Genomic DNA, 18,531 nt, shown 5'->3' on the forward strand with positions numbered 1-18,531 from the left:
ACAAACCAGCAAAAGATATATAATTTTTSACTAACCTTGATAAGCTTCATCAGATGACAGTCCTATAACATCAGGTTATACATACACTTATGTTTTGTTCGGAAATGTGCATATTTAGAGCTGAAATCAGTGGTTATACATTGTGCTAACGTAGCATCTTTTTCCCACAACGTCCGGATATTTTTCTGACACTCACATATTCTGACCAAATAACTATTCATAAACATTACTAAAAAATACATGTTGTATAGGAAATGATAGATACACTAGTTCTTAATGCAATCGGCGTGTTAGAATTCTAAAAATAACTTCATTACGATATGCAGTTTACGTTATGGCGAGAGCGTGCCCAAAATCTGGGCGCAAACTACTAGTTCACATGTTCGACAGATATATATGAAATAGCATCATAAAATGGGTCCTACTTTTGATGATCTTCCATCAGAATGTTGTACAAGGGGTCCTTTGTCCAGAACAATCGTTGTTTGGATTTAGAATGTCCTCTTCTCCAGTCAATTAGCACGGAAAGCTAGCAAAGTGGCGCGGAGCTCTCCTTCCTGAACATACGCAGACAAAGCAACACGCCTAACATCCCGAAAWTTTTTCAATAATCTAATAAAACTATATYGAAAAAACATACTTTACGATGATATTGTCACATGTATCAAATAAAATCAAAGCCGGAGATATTAGTCGTCTATAACGACAGCTTTACAGAAGGCAATACCAGGTCACTTCTCGCGCGTTCCAGAAAACAGGAAATTGGGGTCACGTCATGCCAAGAGCTTTTATTCGACCTCAGATGTTATACACTCCATTTCTTCTCTCACTGCCTGTTGACATCTAGTGGAAGGCGTATGAAGTGCATGTATACTAATAAATATCAAGCCCATTTATAGGCAGGCCCTAGAAAAGAGCATCGATTTCAGATTTTCCACTTCCTGTCAGGAAGTTTGCTGCAAAATGAGTTCTGTTTTACTCACAGATATAATTCAAACGGTTTTAGAAACTAGAGAGTGTTTTCTATCCAATAGTAATAATAATATGCATATTGTACGAGCAAGAATTGAGTACGAGGCCGTTTGAAATGGGCACCTTTTATCCAGGCTACTCAATACTGCCCCTGCAGCCCAAAGAGGGTAAGTGGGCTTTCCCTCTCTTGCGTGACACCAGGGTCTCATTTGCAAGGGAGCCCCATGAACATACAATACATAATATCAATACAATACATACAACAAGATTATTCAAAACAAACACCTTTCACGTATCACCTCCCTTAAACTCCATCTAAACGTTCCCGTGTGAACTGGCAGTTTCTCCATAATATCTGGCATGCTCACTTGAAAGAGGGAACAGCTGGCTCTGGTGTACTTAGTGTCCTCGCCCCACCCTTAAAAATGAGTCAGTGCGATGTATCTCTCTGGGGCACCCCCTCTGCGGGCCGGGGACAAGTAGATCAGAGTGGCCCTCCCCGATCAGCAAAAGATTTGGGAGCAAAGTATCTCGCTTTTCTCTTCTATCTCTGGTTTGCATCAGCTGCAGCCACATTTTGCAGAAGGCCATTCTCACTGTTTACTCTGAAAGTCAAACAATTGTGACCTGACCTCATTGTTTAGATGACTTTTCCTTAATCTTCCTCAATTTGATGATTTGATGTTTAAAGAGATTCTCCAGTACTTTTGCATAATTTTTAGCCAGTAGTTCTGAAAGTAGCACTCTCGAGCCAAAAGTGTCCCCTGAAAATGTCATATTTTATGTCACATATGTGCACCAAAAGTCATTGCGCTCTCTCACTCTGCTGTGTGTGCATCTTGCTAGCTGTCACTCAAATGGTGAGGGGCTGAAGTTTATTGGCTAGAACTCTAATTGCTAGGGGGAGAGACCTGAAAATAGCTGTGCAGCAACGCTCCCCATCCCAGACAGGGCTTGAGAGGATCTGCAGGGAAGAATGGAAGAAACTCCCGAATTACAGGTGTCCCAAGCTTGTAGTGTCATACCCAAGAAGACGAGGCTGTAATCATTGCCAAAGGTGCTTCAGCAAAGTACTGAGTAAATGGTCTGAATAATTATGTAAATGTGATATTTACTCCTTTTTTTATACATTTGCAAACATTTCTAAAAACCTGTTTTTACTTTGTCGTTATGGGGTATTGTATGTAGATTGATGGGGGGGGAAATCGATTTAATGCATTTTAGAATGTGCTGTAATACTTTCGGAATGCACTTTATGAACTACACATTGACACATCCAGCCCAAAGCAGGAGGATAACAAATACTTAGTAGTCGCCAAAGTTCCAGAGCATGTCTTTAATAAGCAATCATCTCTAATGCTGAGATATCTGTGTACACGGTCAATCATTTATGTGGGTTTAGAATATAACAATGTAGATACAGGGCACATTATTATGTTTTGCAGTAGTGTAAAGTACTTAAGTAATACTTAAGTCGTTTTTTGTGTTTTTGTATTTTACTTTACGGTTTTATATTTTTTACTACTTTTACTTCACTGCATTCCTGTAATGATGTACTTTTTACTCCATACATTTTCCTTGACACCCAAATGTACTCGTTACATTTTGAATGTTTAGCAGGACAGGAAAATGGTCCAATTCACACTTATCAAGAGAACATCCCTGGTCATATTGCCTCTGATCTGGCACTCACTAAATACACATGCTTTGTTTGTAAATTATGTTGGAGTGTGCCCCTGACTATCCGTAAATTTAAAAAACACAAGTTGTATGGTTTGCTTAATATAAGAAATGTAAAATTATTCTTACTTTTGATACTTAAGTATATTTTAGCAATTACATTTACTGAAGTATATTTAAAATCAAATACTTTTAGACTTTTACTCAATTAGTATTTTACTGGGTGACTCAGTTTTACTTGAGTCATTTTCTATTGTTTCAAACTCTTTTAATTTTCACCAAGGTACAATTTTTAGCTCACAATGTAACACACTATCTAATAATATCACCCACAGCAGACCCAATGGTATATGATTGAGTACATAGAATAATTAATTGTAATATTGTTATGTGTGCCGAGCAGCGTTTAAGTCGAACGTGAAGGGGTGTGAAGAGGAGGACGGGGCGATGACACTGACCCGAAGGAGAGGAGCCATGAAACAGGCCAAGGTCCACTTCATCAAGAGCCATGAGTTCACAGCCACCTTCTTTGGACAGCCCACCTTCTGCTCTGTCTGCCGGGAGTTTGTCTGGTGAGAGACGCAGACCACCCCATCCATACACCACCRTGACCACCACACTGACCATGACAAACACCGTTGAGCTTTCAACCTGTTTTACAAGTGTCGTTTTGCTACACAATGGTATTATGCCTTGGCTTAGCAGTTAACCACAGTACAGTCGACTGATAACCCCAAAACCAGCCCCCCATGGGGTCTCTAAGTAGACCAATTAACAGCTCTAATTGATCCATAACTGGAGCAGTCTGTCCAACAATAACAGTAAGACTGGCTGGCAGCGCCTGTTCTGTGAGCAGTGTGAGTCGCTGTCTGGGGAAAACCCACAGGGTGTTGCTGCAATGTTCCAACAATGTCAGCACAATTACTAGTGCAGGGCTGCCCCCTTCCTGCCAGAGAAGAAAGTTGTTATTGGTGCCTTATGGTGACAGGTTGTGCAAAAGATGAATGAATGTCTCTCCTCTCATTCTGTTGAACTACCATTTGTTTATTGTCACTGTCAATACTTTATATTGAGATATTCTTACTATCTGTCAGTATGCCTTTTGGGAGAAGTGCACAACGATTAGTAATTTATTGTATGAATCTTCACCCTGTTTTTCTTTCCAAACAGGGGATTCAACAAGCAAGGCTACAAGTGCAGACGTGAGTGTCTCTGACCCCCTTGCCGTTAAAATGTTTCACTATATGGAAGTTGTTTTGGTGCTTGGAGTGAAACATCCAAAGCGTTCACTCTGCAATAATTTACTCCCAAAATATACACGCATTTCTCATATCAATAAGTGAATATCTTAACTAGCAGCTTTCCCTAATGTGGCTTAATCTCTGTCTCAGAATGCAACGCCGCCATCCACAAGAAATGTATTGATAAAATCATCGGGAGGTGCACAGGAACAGCAGCCAACAGCAGAGACACTATGGTGAGCAACATGACCTCACCTCCCAAAACATATAAAAAACCTGGATATAATACTGTGTGGCCAATTGGCACCATGTAATCTACTGTAGATGGTGTTTGAAGATCAGTTTTCTATGGAGTGATTCCCTTGATTTTATATGTTGACTAGGGTCGTAATTTTTCCATGTTGTTTTCTCTGATCGCATCGGAGTCATGCAGCTGTGCGAACTGTTCCACGTTATTCTACACCCCTCAATAGGCAAGACGAGACACTTTCAGGGAGGTCAAATCAACAGCTATCAGAGACCAGGAGAACTGTGTCAGGCAAATCAATAGGCTTGTGTTTAAAACTGAACAGTGGTGCTTCATTCCAGCTGTAATTTAGCTAAGATTTCAAAAGGCGCTCGCACATCTGAGCTCTGACAAAGGCTGTGAGGCCGATACATAAAGCTTATTAAAGAGCAGTGATACTATCAAGAGCCGTGTGCGGGTTCCTTCTTTTTTCTCATTTTATTCAGCTGTAATTTAGCTAGCACGGGACCAAAGTAGCCAGTATGGTGCCAGTGGATTCAGCATAGGACAGTTATTACCAGTAGTGGAGCACTTTTGACTAGTGTTGCAGTGTTGCAGCCATGAAGTACTAGAAAGACTGATAGTATTTGCAGCAGTGGGATCAGCTCTATAGCACCTGTGGCAGTTAGGATAGAGAGGCCTTCTCTTCAGAGGTTAGAGGTGAACCTGTTCCCTGTCTGCAGCCTGTATGGGAACAGTACAGGTGGAGTGGTTGGCAAGTCAGTGCTGTGAGGGTGGAGTCAGTCCACCAGTTAAGGGTGTAGGTGAGTGCCCCCTGCTCCCTTTGGGGAACCATGAGGAGTTTCAGAAGGGCTGTGAGGCCCCACAGACTCCCAGGTCTTTGGGCAGTGCTCATTGGTACTATGGACTGTCTCTTTGATGACGGGAGCTCTGTGTCTACAGTTCCAGAAGGAGCGCTTTAAGATCGACATGCCGCATCGCTTCAAGAGCCACAACTACTTGAGCCCTACCTTCTGTGACCACTGTGGCAGTATGCTCTGGGGAATGGTCAAGCAGGGCCTCAAGTGTGAAGGTAGGTGTGAGGCCGCCATCTCTGTCTCTGTGTGTCTCTCTCTCTCAATTCAATTTCAATTTATGGTGCTTTCTGGCATGGGAAACATGTTTACATTGCCAAAGCAAGTGAAATAGATAATAAACAGAAGTGAAATAAACAATAACACATTTACAGTTAACATTACACTCACAAAAGTTCCAAAAGAATAAAGACATCTCCTAAACGATATCTTAACCATCAATAAGAAACAATACTGTGCAGCCGTATTCATTGACCTGGCCAAGGCTTTCGACTCTGTCAATCACACCATCGTCATCGGCAGACTCGATAGCCTTGGTTTCTCAAATGATTGCCTCGCCTGGTTCACCAACTACTTCTCTGATAGAGTTCAATGTGTCAAATTGGAGGGCCTGTTGTCCGGGCCTCTAACAGTCTCTATGGGGGTGCCACAGGGTTAAATTCTTGGGCCGACTCTCCTTTCTGTATACATCAATGATGTCACTCTTGCTGCTGGTGAGTCTCTGATCCACCTCTACGCAGACGACACCATTCTGTATACTTCTGGCCCTTCTTTGGACACTGTGTTAACAACCCTCCAGATGAGCTTCAATGCCATACAACTCTCCTTCCGTGGCCTCCAATTGCTCTTAAATACAATTAAAACTAAATGCATGCTCTTCAACCGATCGCTGCCTGCACCTGCCCGCCCGTCCAGCATCACTACTCTGGACAGTTCTGACTTAGAATATGTGGACAACTACAAATACCTAGGTGTCTGGTTAGACTGTCAACTCTCCTTCCAGACTCACATCAAACATCTCCAATCCAAAGTTAAATCTAGAATTGGCTTCCTATTTCGCAACAAAGCATCCTTCGCTCATGCTGCCAAACATACCCTCGTAAAACTGACCATCCTACCGATCCTCGACTTCGGCGATGCATTTACAAAACAGCCTCCAATACCCTACTCAATAAATTGGATGCAGTCTATCACAGTGCCATCCATTTCGTCACCAAAGCCCCATATACTACCCACCACTGCGACCTGTACGCTCTCGTTGGCTGGCCCTCGCTTCATACTCGTCACCAAACCCACTGGCCCCAGGTCATCTACAAGACCCTGCTAGTTAAAGTCCCCCCTTATCTCAGCTCGCTGGTCACCATAGCAGCACCCAGCTGTAGCACGCGCTCCAGCAGGTATAGCTCTCTGGTTACCCCCAAAGCCAATTCCTCCTTTGGCCGCCTCTCCTTCCAGTTCTCTGCTGCCAATGACTGGAACGAACTACAAAAATCTCTGAAACTGGAAACGCTTATCTYYCTCACTAGCTTTAAGCACCAGCTGTCAGAGCAGCTCACAGATTACTGCACCTGTACATAGCCCATCTATAATTTAGCTCAAACAACTACCTCTTCCCCTACTGTATTTATTTATTTATTTTGCTCCTTTGCACCCCATTATTTCTATTTCTATTTTGCACATTCTTCCACTGCAAATCTACCATTCCAGTGTTTTACTTGCTATATTGTATTTACTTCGCCACCATGGCCTTTTTTTGCCTTTACCTCGCTTATCTCACCTCATTTGCTCACATTGTATATAGACTTATTTTTCTACTGTATTATTGACTGTATGTTTGTTTTACTCCATGTGTAACTCTGTGTTGTTGTATGTGTCGAACTGCTTTGCTTTATCTTGGCCAGGTCGCAGTTGTAAATGAGAACTTGTTCTCAACTAGCCTACCTGGTTAAATAAAGGTGAAATAAATAAAAATTGTCATATTATGTTTATATACAGTGTTGTTACGATGAGCAAATAGTTAAAGTACAAAAGGGAAAACAAATAAACATAAATATGGGTTGTATTTATTTACAACGGYGTTTGATAGAGAGAACAATCTTCAATCCACCCAATATTTTAACTCTGCCTCTTATTTCTTTCCCTCCATTTTCTCCCAGCTACTATCTTACTCTTCTCTCCTCTCTCCTGTTAGACTGTGGCATGAACTCCCATCACAAATGTGAGAAGAAAGTGGGAAATCTCTGTGGAATCAACCAGAAACTCCTGGCTGAGGCCCTGAACCAAGTTAGCCAAGTGAGAAAGACAGGGGCACATGGTCATGCCCACATTCAAACATACTAATGTATTTTATGGAGTCATGAATGCACATTCATAACCCTATTGTAATAGCATTATACCTCTTCAGAAATCCACAAGACTGTCTGAATCCAACAACTCTGAGTCAACGGACATTGGAATCTACCAGGACTTCAACAAAAGCCCAGGAGTGGACCCTAGTGGTAAGTAGCTGTCACTGCTGCAGTTGGGAGCACATGTTATTCTGCAGTAAACAATATTTTGGTCCTTAACAATGTAGGTCTTTAGTTCTCTTTCGGTTTTTGTGTGTATGCATCTATTGACATTATGCCCGTCTCTTTGTGTGTGTTTGTGTTCAACAGAAGGCTATGAGAAGCTGTGGGAGGGAGGTAAGGGCCCTGCCCCAGCCAGCATCACCCCCAAGACCCGCCTCACCATTGACAGCTTTGTGTTCCACAAGGTGCTGGGCAAGGGCAGCTTTGGCAAGGTACAGTACAACCACTGCTACATTCCTCATGCTCATGCCACTGACACCCATGCATACAGACTCAATGGCCTTCAAACACATCACTTGTCTAAAAGGTTTGTCTAAAAGGTTCCAAGGCACTCTTCAACTGCTGAGAGCCAACTTACTGTAGTGGTTTAGTTAGTATGTGACCCGTGTTATTATCTGTTGTTGGAGTAGCTACAGTGCATCCGGAATGTATTCAGACCCCTTTTTCCACATTTTGTTACGTTACAGCCTGATTCTAAAATGGATTCCATGAGAACATTTTCTCATCAATCTATACAAAATACCCCATAACCTTATTTACATAAGTATTCAGATGCTTTGCTATGAGACTCGAAATTGAGCTCAGGTGCATCCTGTTTTCATTGATCATCCTTGAGATGTTTCTACAACTTGATTGGAGTCCACCTGTGGGAAATGTAATTGATTGTACATGATTTGGAAAGGTACACACCTGTCTATGTAAGGTCACACAGTTGACAGTGCATGTCAGAGCAAAAACGAAGCCATGAGGTCGAAGGAATTGTCTGTAGAGCTCCGAGACAGGATTGTGTCGAGGCACAGATCTGGGGAAGGGTACCAAAATGTTTCTGCAGCGTTTGAAGGTTACCACAAACAGTGACTTCATTCTTTCTTAAATGGAAGATGTTTCGAACCACCAAGACTCTTCTTAGAGCTGGCCGCCCGGCCAAGCTGAGCAATCTGGGGAGAAGGGCCTTGGTCAGGGAGAAGACCAAGAACACGATGCTCACTCTGAAAAAGCTCCAGAGTTCCTCTGTAGAGATGGGAGAACCTTCCAGAAGGACAACCATCTCTGCAGCACTCTACCAATCAGGCCTTTATGGTAGAGTGGCCAGACGGAAGCCACTCCTTAGTAAAAGACACATGACAGCCCACTTGGATTTTGCCAAAAGGCACCTAAAGACTCTGACAATGAGAAACAAGATTCTCTGGTCTGATTAAACCAAGATTGAACTATTTGCCCTGAATGCCAAGCATCACGTCTGGAGGAAACCTGGCACCATCCCTACGGTGAAGCATATTGTGGCAGCATCATTTTGTGGGAATTATTTTCAGCTGCAGTTACTGGGAGACTAGTCAGGATCGAGGGAAAGATGAACGGGGCAAAGTACAGAGAGATCTTTGATGAAAATCTGCTCCAGAGCGTGCAGAACCTCAGACTGGGGCGGAGGTTCACCTTCCAACAGGACAACGACCCTAAGCACACAGCCAAGACAATGCAGGAGTGGCTTCGGAACAAGTCTCTGAATGTTCTTGAGTGGCCCAGCCACAGCCTGGACTTGAACCCCATCGAACGTCTCTGGAGAAACATGAAAATAGCTGTGCCTCAACACTCCCCATCCATCCTGACAGAGCTTGAGAGGATCTGCAGAGAAGAATGGGAGAGCTTGTAGTGTCATACCCAAGAAGACTCGAGGCTGTAATCGCTGCTGAAGGTACTTCAACAAAGTACTGAGTAAAGGGTCTGAATACTTATATAAATGTGATATTTCATTTTTTTATGTCTTATTAAATAGCAAAAATGTCTAAATTCATTATGGGATGTGTGTAGATTGATGAGGGGGRAAAAACAATTGAATCAATTTTAGAATAAGGCTGTAACCTAACAAATGGCCTGCTCTGGTCTGATAGTTTAGTATGTTCAACGTGAGTATTCGGCTGTGCTGTATCACCTCTCCTGTGTGGTGCTCCAGGTCCTGCTGGCTGAGCTGAAGGGGCGAGGGCAGTACTTTGCTGTGAAGGCCCTGAAGAAAGATGTGGTTCTGATGGATGATGATGTGGAGTGTACCATGGTGGAGAAGAGAGTCCTGGCCCTGGCCTGGGACAACCCCTTCCTCACACACCTCTACTCCACCTTCCAGACCAGGGTGAGACCCCTACCCCTCTCCATAGCTTTATCTTTCATTAGGATTTACCGTCCATCACTACCTCCACACACACAGCACTCCTGGAACAATTGTATATCAGACTGATGTGTGTCACTCGACTTGGGTGTTTAGACAGTAGTTTAACTGATAGGAGTGTGTGTGTGTGTGTGTGTGTGTGTGTTACCAGGAACACCTGTTTTTCGTGATGGAGTACCTGAATGGAGGAGACCTGATGTTCCACATACAGGATAAGGGTCGCTTTGACCTCTACAGAGCCACGTGAGTGACAGACTACAGTGTTAACTCACTATCCACCAGACACAAAGTAGTTATTTACTTAGAACTCACCCACGACAGTTTTATAGCAGGTTAAGGGCAGACTGTAGGCCTTTCGTAGGGATGATGCACCAGAAGTAATTTGCCCTCTACCACTCTTCTCCCCCAGGTTCTACTCAGCAGAGATCATAATTGGACTGCAGTTCCTCCACTCCAAAGGAATAATTTACAGGTGAGATCAATTAACTTTTATGGTCTCGTCTGGCCTTGCACTTGATTTCCCTTATTCATCCCTGTACTAGCGCTTAGTAGATGGATCATCCCCCCCCCTCCCAACCCTTCCCTGCTACAGGGACCTGAAGCTGGACAATGTGATGCTGAACAGAGACGGCCACATTAAGATTGCTGACTTTGGGATGTGCAAGGAGAACGTGTTTGGAGAGAATCGGGCCACCACTTTCTGTGGGACGCCGGACTACATCGCACCAGAGGTGTGTGTGACTGTGTCTGTGCAGGATAGGGTATTGTGGGATTCTGTTTGTAAAGCAATTTACACTCTCTGTCCTGTATTTGTAAGTCTGTGTTTTGATCCTGACTGTAGAAGATGACTCTTAACATTGTCCATGTGTATGTCTGTCCATCCTCAGATCCTGCTGGGACAGAAGTACACCTTCTCCGTGGACTGGTGGTCGTTTGGGGTACTGGTGTATGAGATGCTGATTGGCCAGTCGCCGTTCCAGGGTGATGACGAGGATGAGCTGTTTGAGTCCATCAGGATGGACGTGCCTCACTACCCTCGCTGGATCACCAAAGAGGCTAAGGACCTGTTGGAGAAGGTGCAGCTGCTGCTCATTCTCTTCTCTCACTAACTCCCCACACAGCCTTGACCTCCTTTTCACAATGTTGTGTGCCTGTAAATCTGTGACAGTGGGTGGCAGATTGGTGTCCACTAGTAAACAATGCAATCAGTCTTGCAATTTCACYTGACTTTCATCAACACTAGCCATGCACACAGACATTCACACACAGCCACACCAAGACTTACAGAGAAAGACAGGCATTGGAATGACACAATGTTTGTTGCCTGTGATTAAAAGGTTATTTTCCCTTACATATGCAAGCAAAGTTTCCACACCCTTGTTACCTTGCTATTATATCCCTCTCAACCCTGGCCATCTACACACTCACAAGCTTGCACACATGCAGGCACAAAAACACACACCTTAAATCCAAGCTGGATGCTTGTCCCAAAGCTGTTGTGTGTCTCTGTTCCCCATCCCTAGCTGTTTGAAAGAGACCCCAGTCGCAGGCTAGGTGTGGTGGACAACATCCGTGGCCACTCCTTCTTCAAGACCCTCAACTGGCCTGCCCTGGAGAAGAGAGAGGTGGACCCCCCCTTCAAACCTAAAGTGGTACGATCTGGTTCTCTGACTTATAATGGAACTGTGGCTAGTGAAACTCACACACTAATGCTCTTTTCAGATTTGTTTACACCATATTAATTGTTTATTTGGAGTTGTGTTGTGAATGGTGTCATTGGTCTATTGTTGAACTGACAGCCCTTCTCTGCCAATCACAGAAAGGCCCCAATGACTGCAACAACTTTGACCGGGAGTTCCTGAGTGAGAAGCCCCGCCTCTCCCACACGGACAAGAACCTAATCGACTCTATGGACCAGACAGCCTTTGCAGGCTTTTCTTTCATCAACCTCAAGATGGAATGCATTATGGACAAATGAAGGCACAACAAGATTCCCCCATCTCTTCGTTCCAACCGCACCATTATAAACGCATAGGAAAGGGAGGAGGGGGAAACCAGTGTTGCATTTATCTCTGTGGTGGTTCCTTCAATAACGGTGTCTTTATTTTCCTTGGGATCAAACCTTGAATCAATCCATGTACTGTACTTTATCCTCCAACATACATCAACACACTCATTCACACACACCCCATAGCTCAGACAGTTGTTTAGTATTGTCCATGCTGGGATGTCAGGGGTCAAATGTGGCTCTCTCACACACCTGTGTGCTCTGTATGTCACTCTTTCCCATCCCATCATTCACATAATTGTTTTGTGTGTGTGTTTTTACTGTCCTTGTGGATACCAGAAGTCCCTACAAGGATAGTAAAACAAGGATAATTCAGACAAGTGAGGACATTTTGCTGGTCTTCACAAGGAAAAATGCTATTTTAGGCTTAGGGGTTAGGGTTAGAATTAAGGTTGGGGCTAGGGGTTACGGTTAGGAGTTAGTTAGGTATAGTTTGGGGTTAAGGTTAGATTTAGGGGTTAGGGTTAAGAATTAGGTTGGGGCTAGGGGTTTAGTGTTAGGTATAGTTTGGGGTTAAGGTTAGATTTAGGGGTTGGGTTAGATTAAGGTTGGGGCTAGGGGTTACGGTTAGGAGTTAGGGTTAGGTATAGTTTGGGGTTAAGGTTAGAGGTTAATTTTAGGGGTTAGGGTTAGAATTAAGGTTGGGGCTAGGGGTTACGGTTAGGAGTTAGGGTTAGGTATAGTTTGGGGTTAAGGTTAGATTTAGGGGTTAGGGAAAATAGGATTTTGGATGGGAATCAAGTTTTTGGCCCCCACAAGGATAGCAATATAAAAGTTTGGGTGTGTGTGTTGGAGCACTCACTTACTGTGCATAAATGCATGCATGAATGAATATGTCTGAGTGACAGCATGAATCTCGAGTATATTTTAAATGTTTTATAATGAAAAGAACGTTTATACTTTTTCAGGTGCGAATTCCGTACCCTATGGAAGGTAAAATTAATTCAATTGAAAGGGTGATAAAAAAACTAATTATAGAACACCCAAGTTACAGGACCAGTAGAGGATGCACAGATTTATACAGGCATGGATAGTCTCTCACATTTGTCTGCCCATCCACATGATATAAAACTAAGGATTTGTAAATGGTACTGCAGCTTCCCCACTCTCCGGAACAAACCAGAGCTACTCTGAACAAACCACGGCTACTCTGATTCAGATCTGCGTTACAGTAGTGTGAAATGGAGTGGGACATCATACTGGAGGGAGTCAATGTAATGGTACTCTGCAGTCATTCGTCTTGAAGGTTATGGCTGTGTGTTGGGGGGGATTCCTTTAGCAAAAGGATGGATAAATTGGGTCTTGTGTTACTTGAATGTAGGTATTTTAAAAAGCAAATAATAATAATAATATGCTGTACGTTAAATTAAAATGGTATGTGCATTGCCTTCAGAAAGTATTCACACCCCTTGACTTTTTCCACATATTGGTGTTAGAGTCTGAATTTAAAATTGATTAAATTTAGATTTTTGGTCACTGGCCTACAAAAACAATAACCCATTATGTCAAAGTGGAATTGATTTTTTAAAACATTTTTACAGATTAATTAAAAATGAAAAGCTTATGTCTTGAGTCAATAAGTATTCAACCTCTTTCTTATGGCAAGCTTAAATTAATTCAGGAGTAAAAATGTGCTTTTCAAGTCCCAAGTTGCATGGACTCACTTTGTGTGCAATAATAGTGTTTTTAACACAGTCATAAAAAATTACCTAATCTCTGTACCCCACACATACAGTTATCTGTAAGGTCCTTCAGTGAAGCAGTGAATTTCAAACCCAGATTCAACCTCAAAGACCAGGGTGGTTTTCCAATACCTTGTAAAGAAGGGTACCTATTCCTAGATGGGTAAAAAAAACAAAAAGACACTGAATATTCCTTTGAGCATGGTACAGTTATTACACTTTGGATGGTGTATCAATACACCCAGTCACTACAAAGATAAAGGCATCTTTCCTAACTCAGTTGCCAGACAGAAAGGAAACCGCTCAGGGGCCAATGGTGACTTTAAAACAGTTACAGAGATTAATGGCTGTGATAGGAGAAAACTGAGGATGGATCAACAACATTATAGTTACTCTGCAGTACTTACCTAATACACAAAGGGAAAAGATGGAAGCCTGTACAGAATAAAAATATTCCAACCAGGCACTAAAATAATACTGCAACAAACATGGCAAAGCAATTAACTTCTTGTCCTGAATACAAAGTGTTTGTTTGGGGCAAATCCAATACAAAACTTTTCTGAGTACCACTCTCCATATTTTCAAGCATAGTGGTGGCTGCATCATCTTATGGGTATATGTGTAATCGTTAAGGACTGGGGAGTTTTTCAGGATAAAATAGAAATGGAATGGCGCTAAGCACAGGCAAAATCCTAGAGGAAACCCTGGATCAGTCTGCTTTCCACCAGACTCTGGAAGATTAAATTCACCTTTCAGCAGGACAATAACATAAAACACAAGACCACATCGATACTGGTTGCTTACCAAGAAGACTGAATGTTACGGAGTGGCCAAGTTACAGTTTTTACTTAAATCTATGGCAAAATCTATTGCAAAACCTGAAAATGGTTGTCTAGCAATGATCCACAACCAATTTGACAGAGCTTGAAGAATTTTGAACAGGAATAATGGGCAAATGTTGTACAATCCAGGTGTGGCATGTTCATAGAGACTTACCCAGAAAAAGACTCATAGCTGTAATCGCTGCCAAAGGTTCTTCTACAAGGTATTGACTCTGGGGTGTGAATACTTATGAACATTTCTGTACTTCATTTTCAATTCATTTGAAAACATTTCTAAAAAAAACATTTTCACTTTGTCATTTTGTGTTGTGTAGATGGATGAGAAAAAAATATTTAATCAATTTTCAATTCAGGCTGTAAGACAACAAAATGTGGAGTAAGTCAAGGGGTATAAATATTTTCTGAAGGCACTGTATATTGCTCTAAATAGTTACAATATTTGGTGACGTAAGGATATACTTTTTTTTACTGTCTTCRTATTTTACATCTGATTATAAATAAACAGATATTTAACTCTAAATTGTTGTCCAGAAAATATCAATATTGTAGGCTACTGATAATTGTTTGTCCTTCTATTCTCCTTGTAGGCTTACTCAGTGGTTAGTTTAGTTTTTATTCCCTGGCATGATGTTTTCCCATTTTGCAAAAATGTAGRCACTTTTTGATCATTTGTTTTCACAATTTCACTCCTCAGATGCACTTTCACAGGCGGGTGGCCTATTAACTGGTTACAATAGGACTTTGGCTAACCTGCCATCTAGCGGCCAGGTGCTACAATTACTATTCATCTCTTCATTGTGTCCGAGCCTCCAAGGCCGACGACATTCATGCAGTGCGCAACGGGAGTGTCCTCCGAGTCCGCTCTCTCTCTCTGGCATCACAATATAGGCTCACTGCACTCTTCTACAACGTTTGAAAAGTTGCATCATTACGACGTCGGACAACATTACAAGCCTTCTGAGGCTGACTTGCTCATGAAGTTTGCATGAATTAAGACTAGCCCATAAGGCATTTATAAGCATAGGACTGCATGTTATTCTATCCTATGCATCTCGGACACCAGTGAAATCTGAGACTTTATCATGAACTCGTTTTCTACAACATAAAGTTACATAGGCCCATGTATGTTTTAAAATTACACTATATCCCCCTTTGTTTCATAGGTTATTATCATGTCTGTAGTTAGACTACACATTTTTTTAAAGAAAGATCAAATCGACGTTGTAAAATTGGAAAGAAGTTAGGCTAGAAATTGTTTTAATGTTCAAACCATTCGTGCCATTCATTCAAGCATATTGAATGAATTCTCCTTATGCCACATTTATTGAATTGTAGTTATACCATTTCCTTTCGCAACGACTGTGGGACGGAAATCTCAGAAATGTTTTCTACCAAATGGATTGGTCTTTTGTGAGGATTAATTAATCTTTAGCCTAGTCTACATCGTCGTCGTGAGAACATGCCTTTATCAAACGGGGCTCCTTTTAATATAGCCTAGTCAAAACGAGAAACACATTTGGTTCGCCGTGAAATTGGAAGCATATTGCTATGAAAGCATATTTCTAAAAGCTCCACACCCAAACATTTCGCAAACACCTTATTATCACACAGTCCCCGACACCCCCCATCATATCTTAGATTTTCTGATTGTGGAAAAAAAAGCCTGCTATGTTCTTCCATTATATCCTTCAGTTTCCTCATCTGTATATGTATTTATGTGCGGAACAATGAGGCAAATGTAAGCATCTCGATGCGTTTATTTTTCCAGGCAAAAGTCAATATCACCTTCACAGTTTTTTTTATATAAAAAAAATGCCAATCAACAAAAGTGAGTCGTTTATGCATGCGATCCATATCAACGATTAAACAAAGTGTTCAATCCATAGGGAAWTTAGCCAAACGTAGGCTAAAGCTTCTGTCTCAATCAACGTTAAAGAATATTAATATTATTTGCCTCCTCTGAAATAGGCTATTTCTGAATAAAAAATAAAACATTTTTTTCTTTTTCTTTGCATCTGTTAATACTGGTTTTGGAGATGTCAATTTGTATTGTTTGAAGATGTTAGTCATTTTTTCATTGTCAAAGCCGACAATATTATCTACCCGGGTTTAGAATGTGGATATAGGCGGCAGAACATGCGCAGTGGCAGTTTGTGCCATATTGGAATGAGGTCGTGAACGACTAGGCGGAAAGAGACGGCATCTAAAACCGACTTGAAAAACTATTTACTGGTAAGAATCAGATTATGTAACCAAATACTCACATACTATATTTTGTTTATTACGAGCTTAATATGATATAATGCATTTTGATGCTGTCTGCGTCTTTTTTCCCGTCTCTAAAAAAGATGACTCGGGCTCGGTCGAGTGCAAGCGCCCTTATTGCTCGCTACAGTGTAGCTAGCCTATTGCTCAAGCCATGACGTTCCAGTAACTTGACTTGGTCACAGACGTTTTTAGCATGTGCCGACTCAGCCGCATTCGACTTGGTGCATTTGCCATCAGAACTGACCTATATGGAATAAACACAGAGGCTATGAAATATGTTCTTTCTTGCATTCTGTGTCCTTCTCTTTATTGCACGTTCCAGTGTGAAAGTTGGATCATCGGCGCTCGTRCCTGTGCAAAGCTATTGCGTTAATAGCTTGAAAATTATTGAAAGCGTCTATCGAGAATTCCCCGAAAATGTTGTTACTGAACTTAATCCATTTATCGCTCTTATATAATAAAGGTTGCAAGATTTATAATAGACGACTCTGGTGTATTTGACTTTAAATCAAATAGGCCTAGGAATCATTTAGATTTAATTTTAATTTTATTTCATTGTTGTTGTATGCCCAACAGATAAATGATGCTATAAACATTGCCATTTTACACGTAGGCTAATCTAAGCACTAAACGGACTATTTCTCTCAACTATAACTCCAACTTCCCAGTTATGCAACTTGAGTAATCGCAGCAACATTGTTTCAATTGACCTTTTGCTATAAACTGCAACATTGTTTCAATTGATGTGCCATATAGCCTAAAATGCAACATTGTTTTATTTGACTTGCCGATGAAATATCAATATGAAGTGTTTTTTGCATAAAAATGTGATTTCCACTTCTGCCGGCCAAGCACTTCTATGGGCATTAACACGAAAATTCCAGTTCAAATGACAGTTTCAATACTGCGCTTTATGGGGACAACAACTGTCTTCTGACGTGCGAGGGGCACTCGGGCACCACAGTTACATTCGGCCACTATTTGACAATGGCAACATACAACACTGAAATACAATCTCTCAAATAACAAGAAGCCTATGTGTAAGCTAATTGCTGACAATAAGGATTCATCAACACATCGTGTAGGCTAATATTGTTGTAAACTTGTTATACTTGATGAAAATACTCCCATTAGTCTAAGGTTATTCTTGACATAAACCCATGTCATCAACAGACGTCACTTTCGTTTACAGTACATTTCTCAAACCCTTGTGTGTCCAATCAATGCATTTCTTTAACTTGCATTTCCTGCCCAGCGACCACTCAGTGTGACTCAGAGGACTTAATTCAGKCAATGGCATGTTAAGCACTGTTCATATGATCCAATAACTGCTAGGAGGCGGTTGTAAAGATCAGCGTGTGTTAGTGTATGCATTCTAGTTTCTCTTTCAGGGTGAGTCAGTGTACATTCTGCTAGAGAGAGTCAGGCAACCAGTCTGCTGGTGGTGTGTGTGAGTACTGGGTAGGCCTCTATTAAACCATGGGGGAAGTTGTTAGTTTTCCTGTTCACTTTGGTGATTAAGTAACAGTTTGTTTCACAGAATGACCTGTGAATTCCCTGAAATTTCAGCATCAAGAAATAATTTCTCATCAACCCCCTCCTTTTCTCAGCTTCATTCATATATGTCATATTGAAATAATGAGAAAAAAACTTGCTGACATTTTCAAGCATTCTTTTTCTTTCAATCAACAAGTTTGAAAATATTTTTGGGGAGATAATCAGTTATTATAAGGCAGCCCAACACTGAGGGCTGGCTCTTTGTCAATAGCTAAATGGCTCTGCTGCTCTTTTCATCCTCCCTAGTGTTTGAGACGTGAGTGTGACCTCAAGCACAATGAGGCCCTCAGCTGGATAGCTGTGTGTGTGTGTGTGTGTGTGTGTGTGTGTGTGTGTGTGTGTGTGTGTGTGTGTGTGTGTGTGTGTGTGTGTGTGTGTGTGTGTGTGTG

At 41.7% G+C, this 18,531-nt stretch overlaps 2 protein-coding genes across 6 annotated transcripts in view; both read left to right on the forward strand.

Moving 5' to 3' along the window:
* Positions 1-13,654, forward strand: part of LOC111968570 (protein kinase C delta type) — a 51,897-nt gene extending 38,243 nt beyond the window's left edge. For 3 of the 4 annotated variants that reach the window (XM_023994236.2, XM_070445266.1, XM_023994246.2), the window contains exons 4-17: positions 3,056-3,224; positions 3,823-3,854; positions 4,044-4,129; positions 5,083-5,212; positions 7,186-7,286; positions 7,399-7,492; positions 7,652-7,776; positions 9,516-9,689; positions 9,877-9,968; positions 10,135-10,197; positions 10,318-10,456; positions 10,613-10,801; positions 11,249-11,377; positions 11,545-13,654. In XM_023994236.2, coding sequence (XP_023850004.1) covers positions 3,056-3,224; positions 3,823-3,854; positions 4,044-4,129; positions 5,083-5,212; positions 7,186-7,286; positions 7,399-7,492; positions 7,652-7,776; positions 9,516-9,689; positions 9,877-9,968; positions 10,135-10,197; positions 10,318-10,456; positions 10,613-10,801; positions 11,249-11,377; positions 11,545-11,703 — 1,682 coding nt within the window. In that variant the 3' untranslated portion in view covers positions 11,704-13,654. The remainder of the gene's footprint in view (positions 1-3,055; positions 3,225-3,822; positions 3,855-4,043; positions 4,130-5,082; positions 5,213-7,185; positions 7,287-7,398; positions 7,493-7,651; positions 7,777-9,515; positions 9,690-9,876; positions 9,969-10,134; positions 10,198-10,317; positions 10,457-10,612; positions 10,802-11,248; positions 11,378-11,544) is intronic. The other variant, XR_011480452.1, reaches the window with a different exon arrangement.
* A 2,810-nt stretch (positions 13,655-16,464) lies between these two features.
* Positions 16,465-18,531, forward strand: part of LOC111968580 (scm-like with four MBT domains protein 1) — a 14,030-nt gene continuing 11,963 nt past the window's right edge. For both annotated transcript variants that reach the window (XM_023994259.2, XM_023994265.2), the window contains exon 1: positions 16,465-16,549. The gene's annotated coding sequence lies outside the window, so the exon portion shown is untranslated. The remainder of the gene's footprint in view (positions 16,550-18,531) is intronic.

The sequence above is a fragment of the Salvelinus sp. IW2-2015 genome, linkage group LG1 (genome assembly GCF_002910315.2).
Source record: "Salvelinus sp. IW2-2015 linkage group LG1, ASM291031v2, whole genome shotgun sequence".
Taxonomy (NCBI): Eukaryota; Metazoa; Chordata; class Actinopteri; order Salmoniformes; family Salmonidae; genus Salvelinus; species Salvelinus sp. IW2-2015.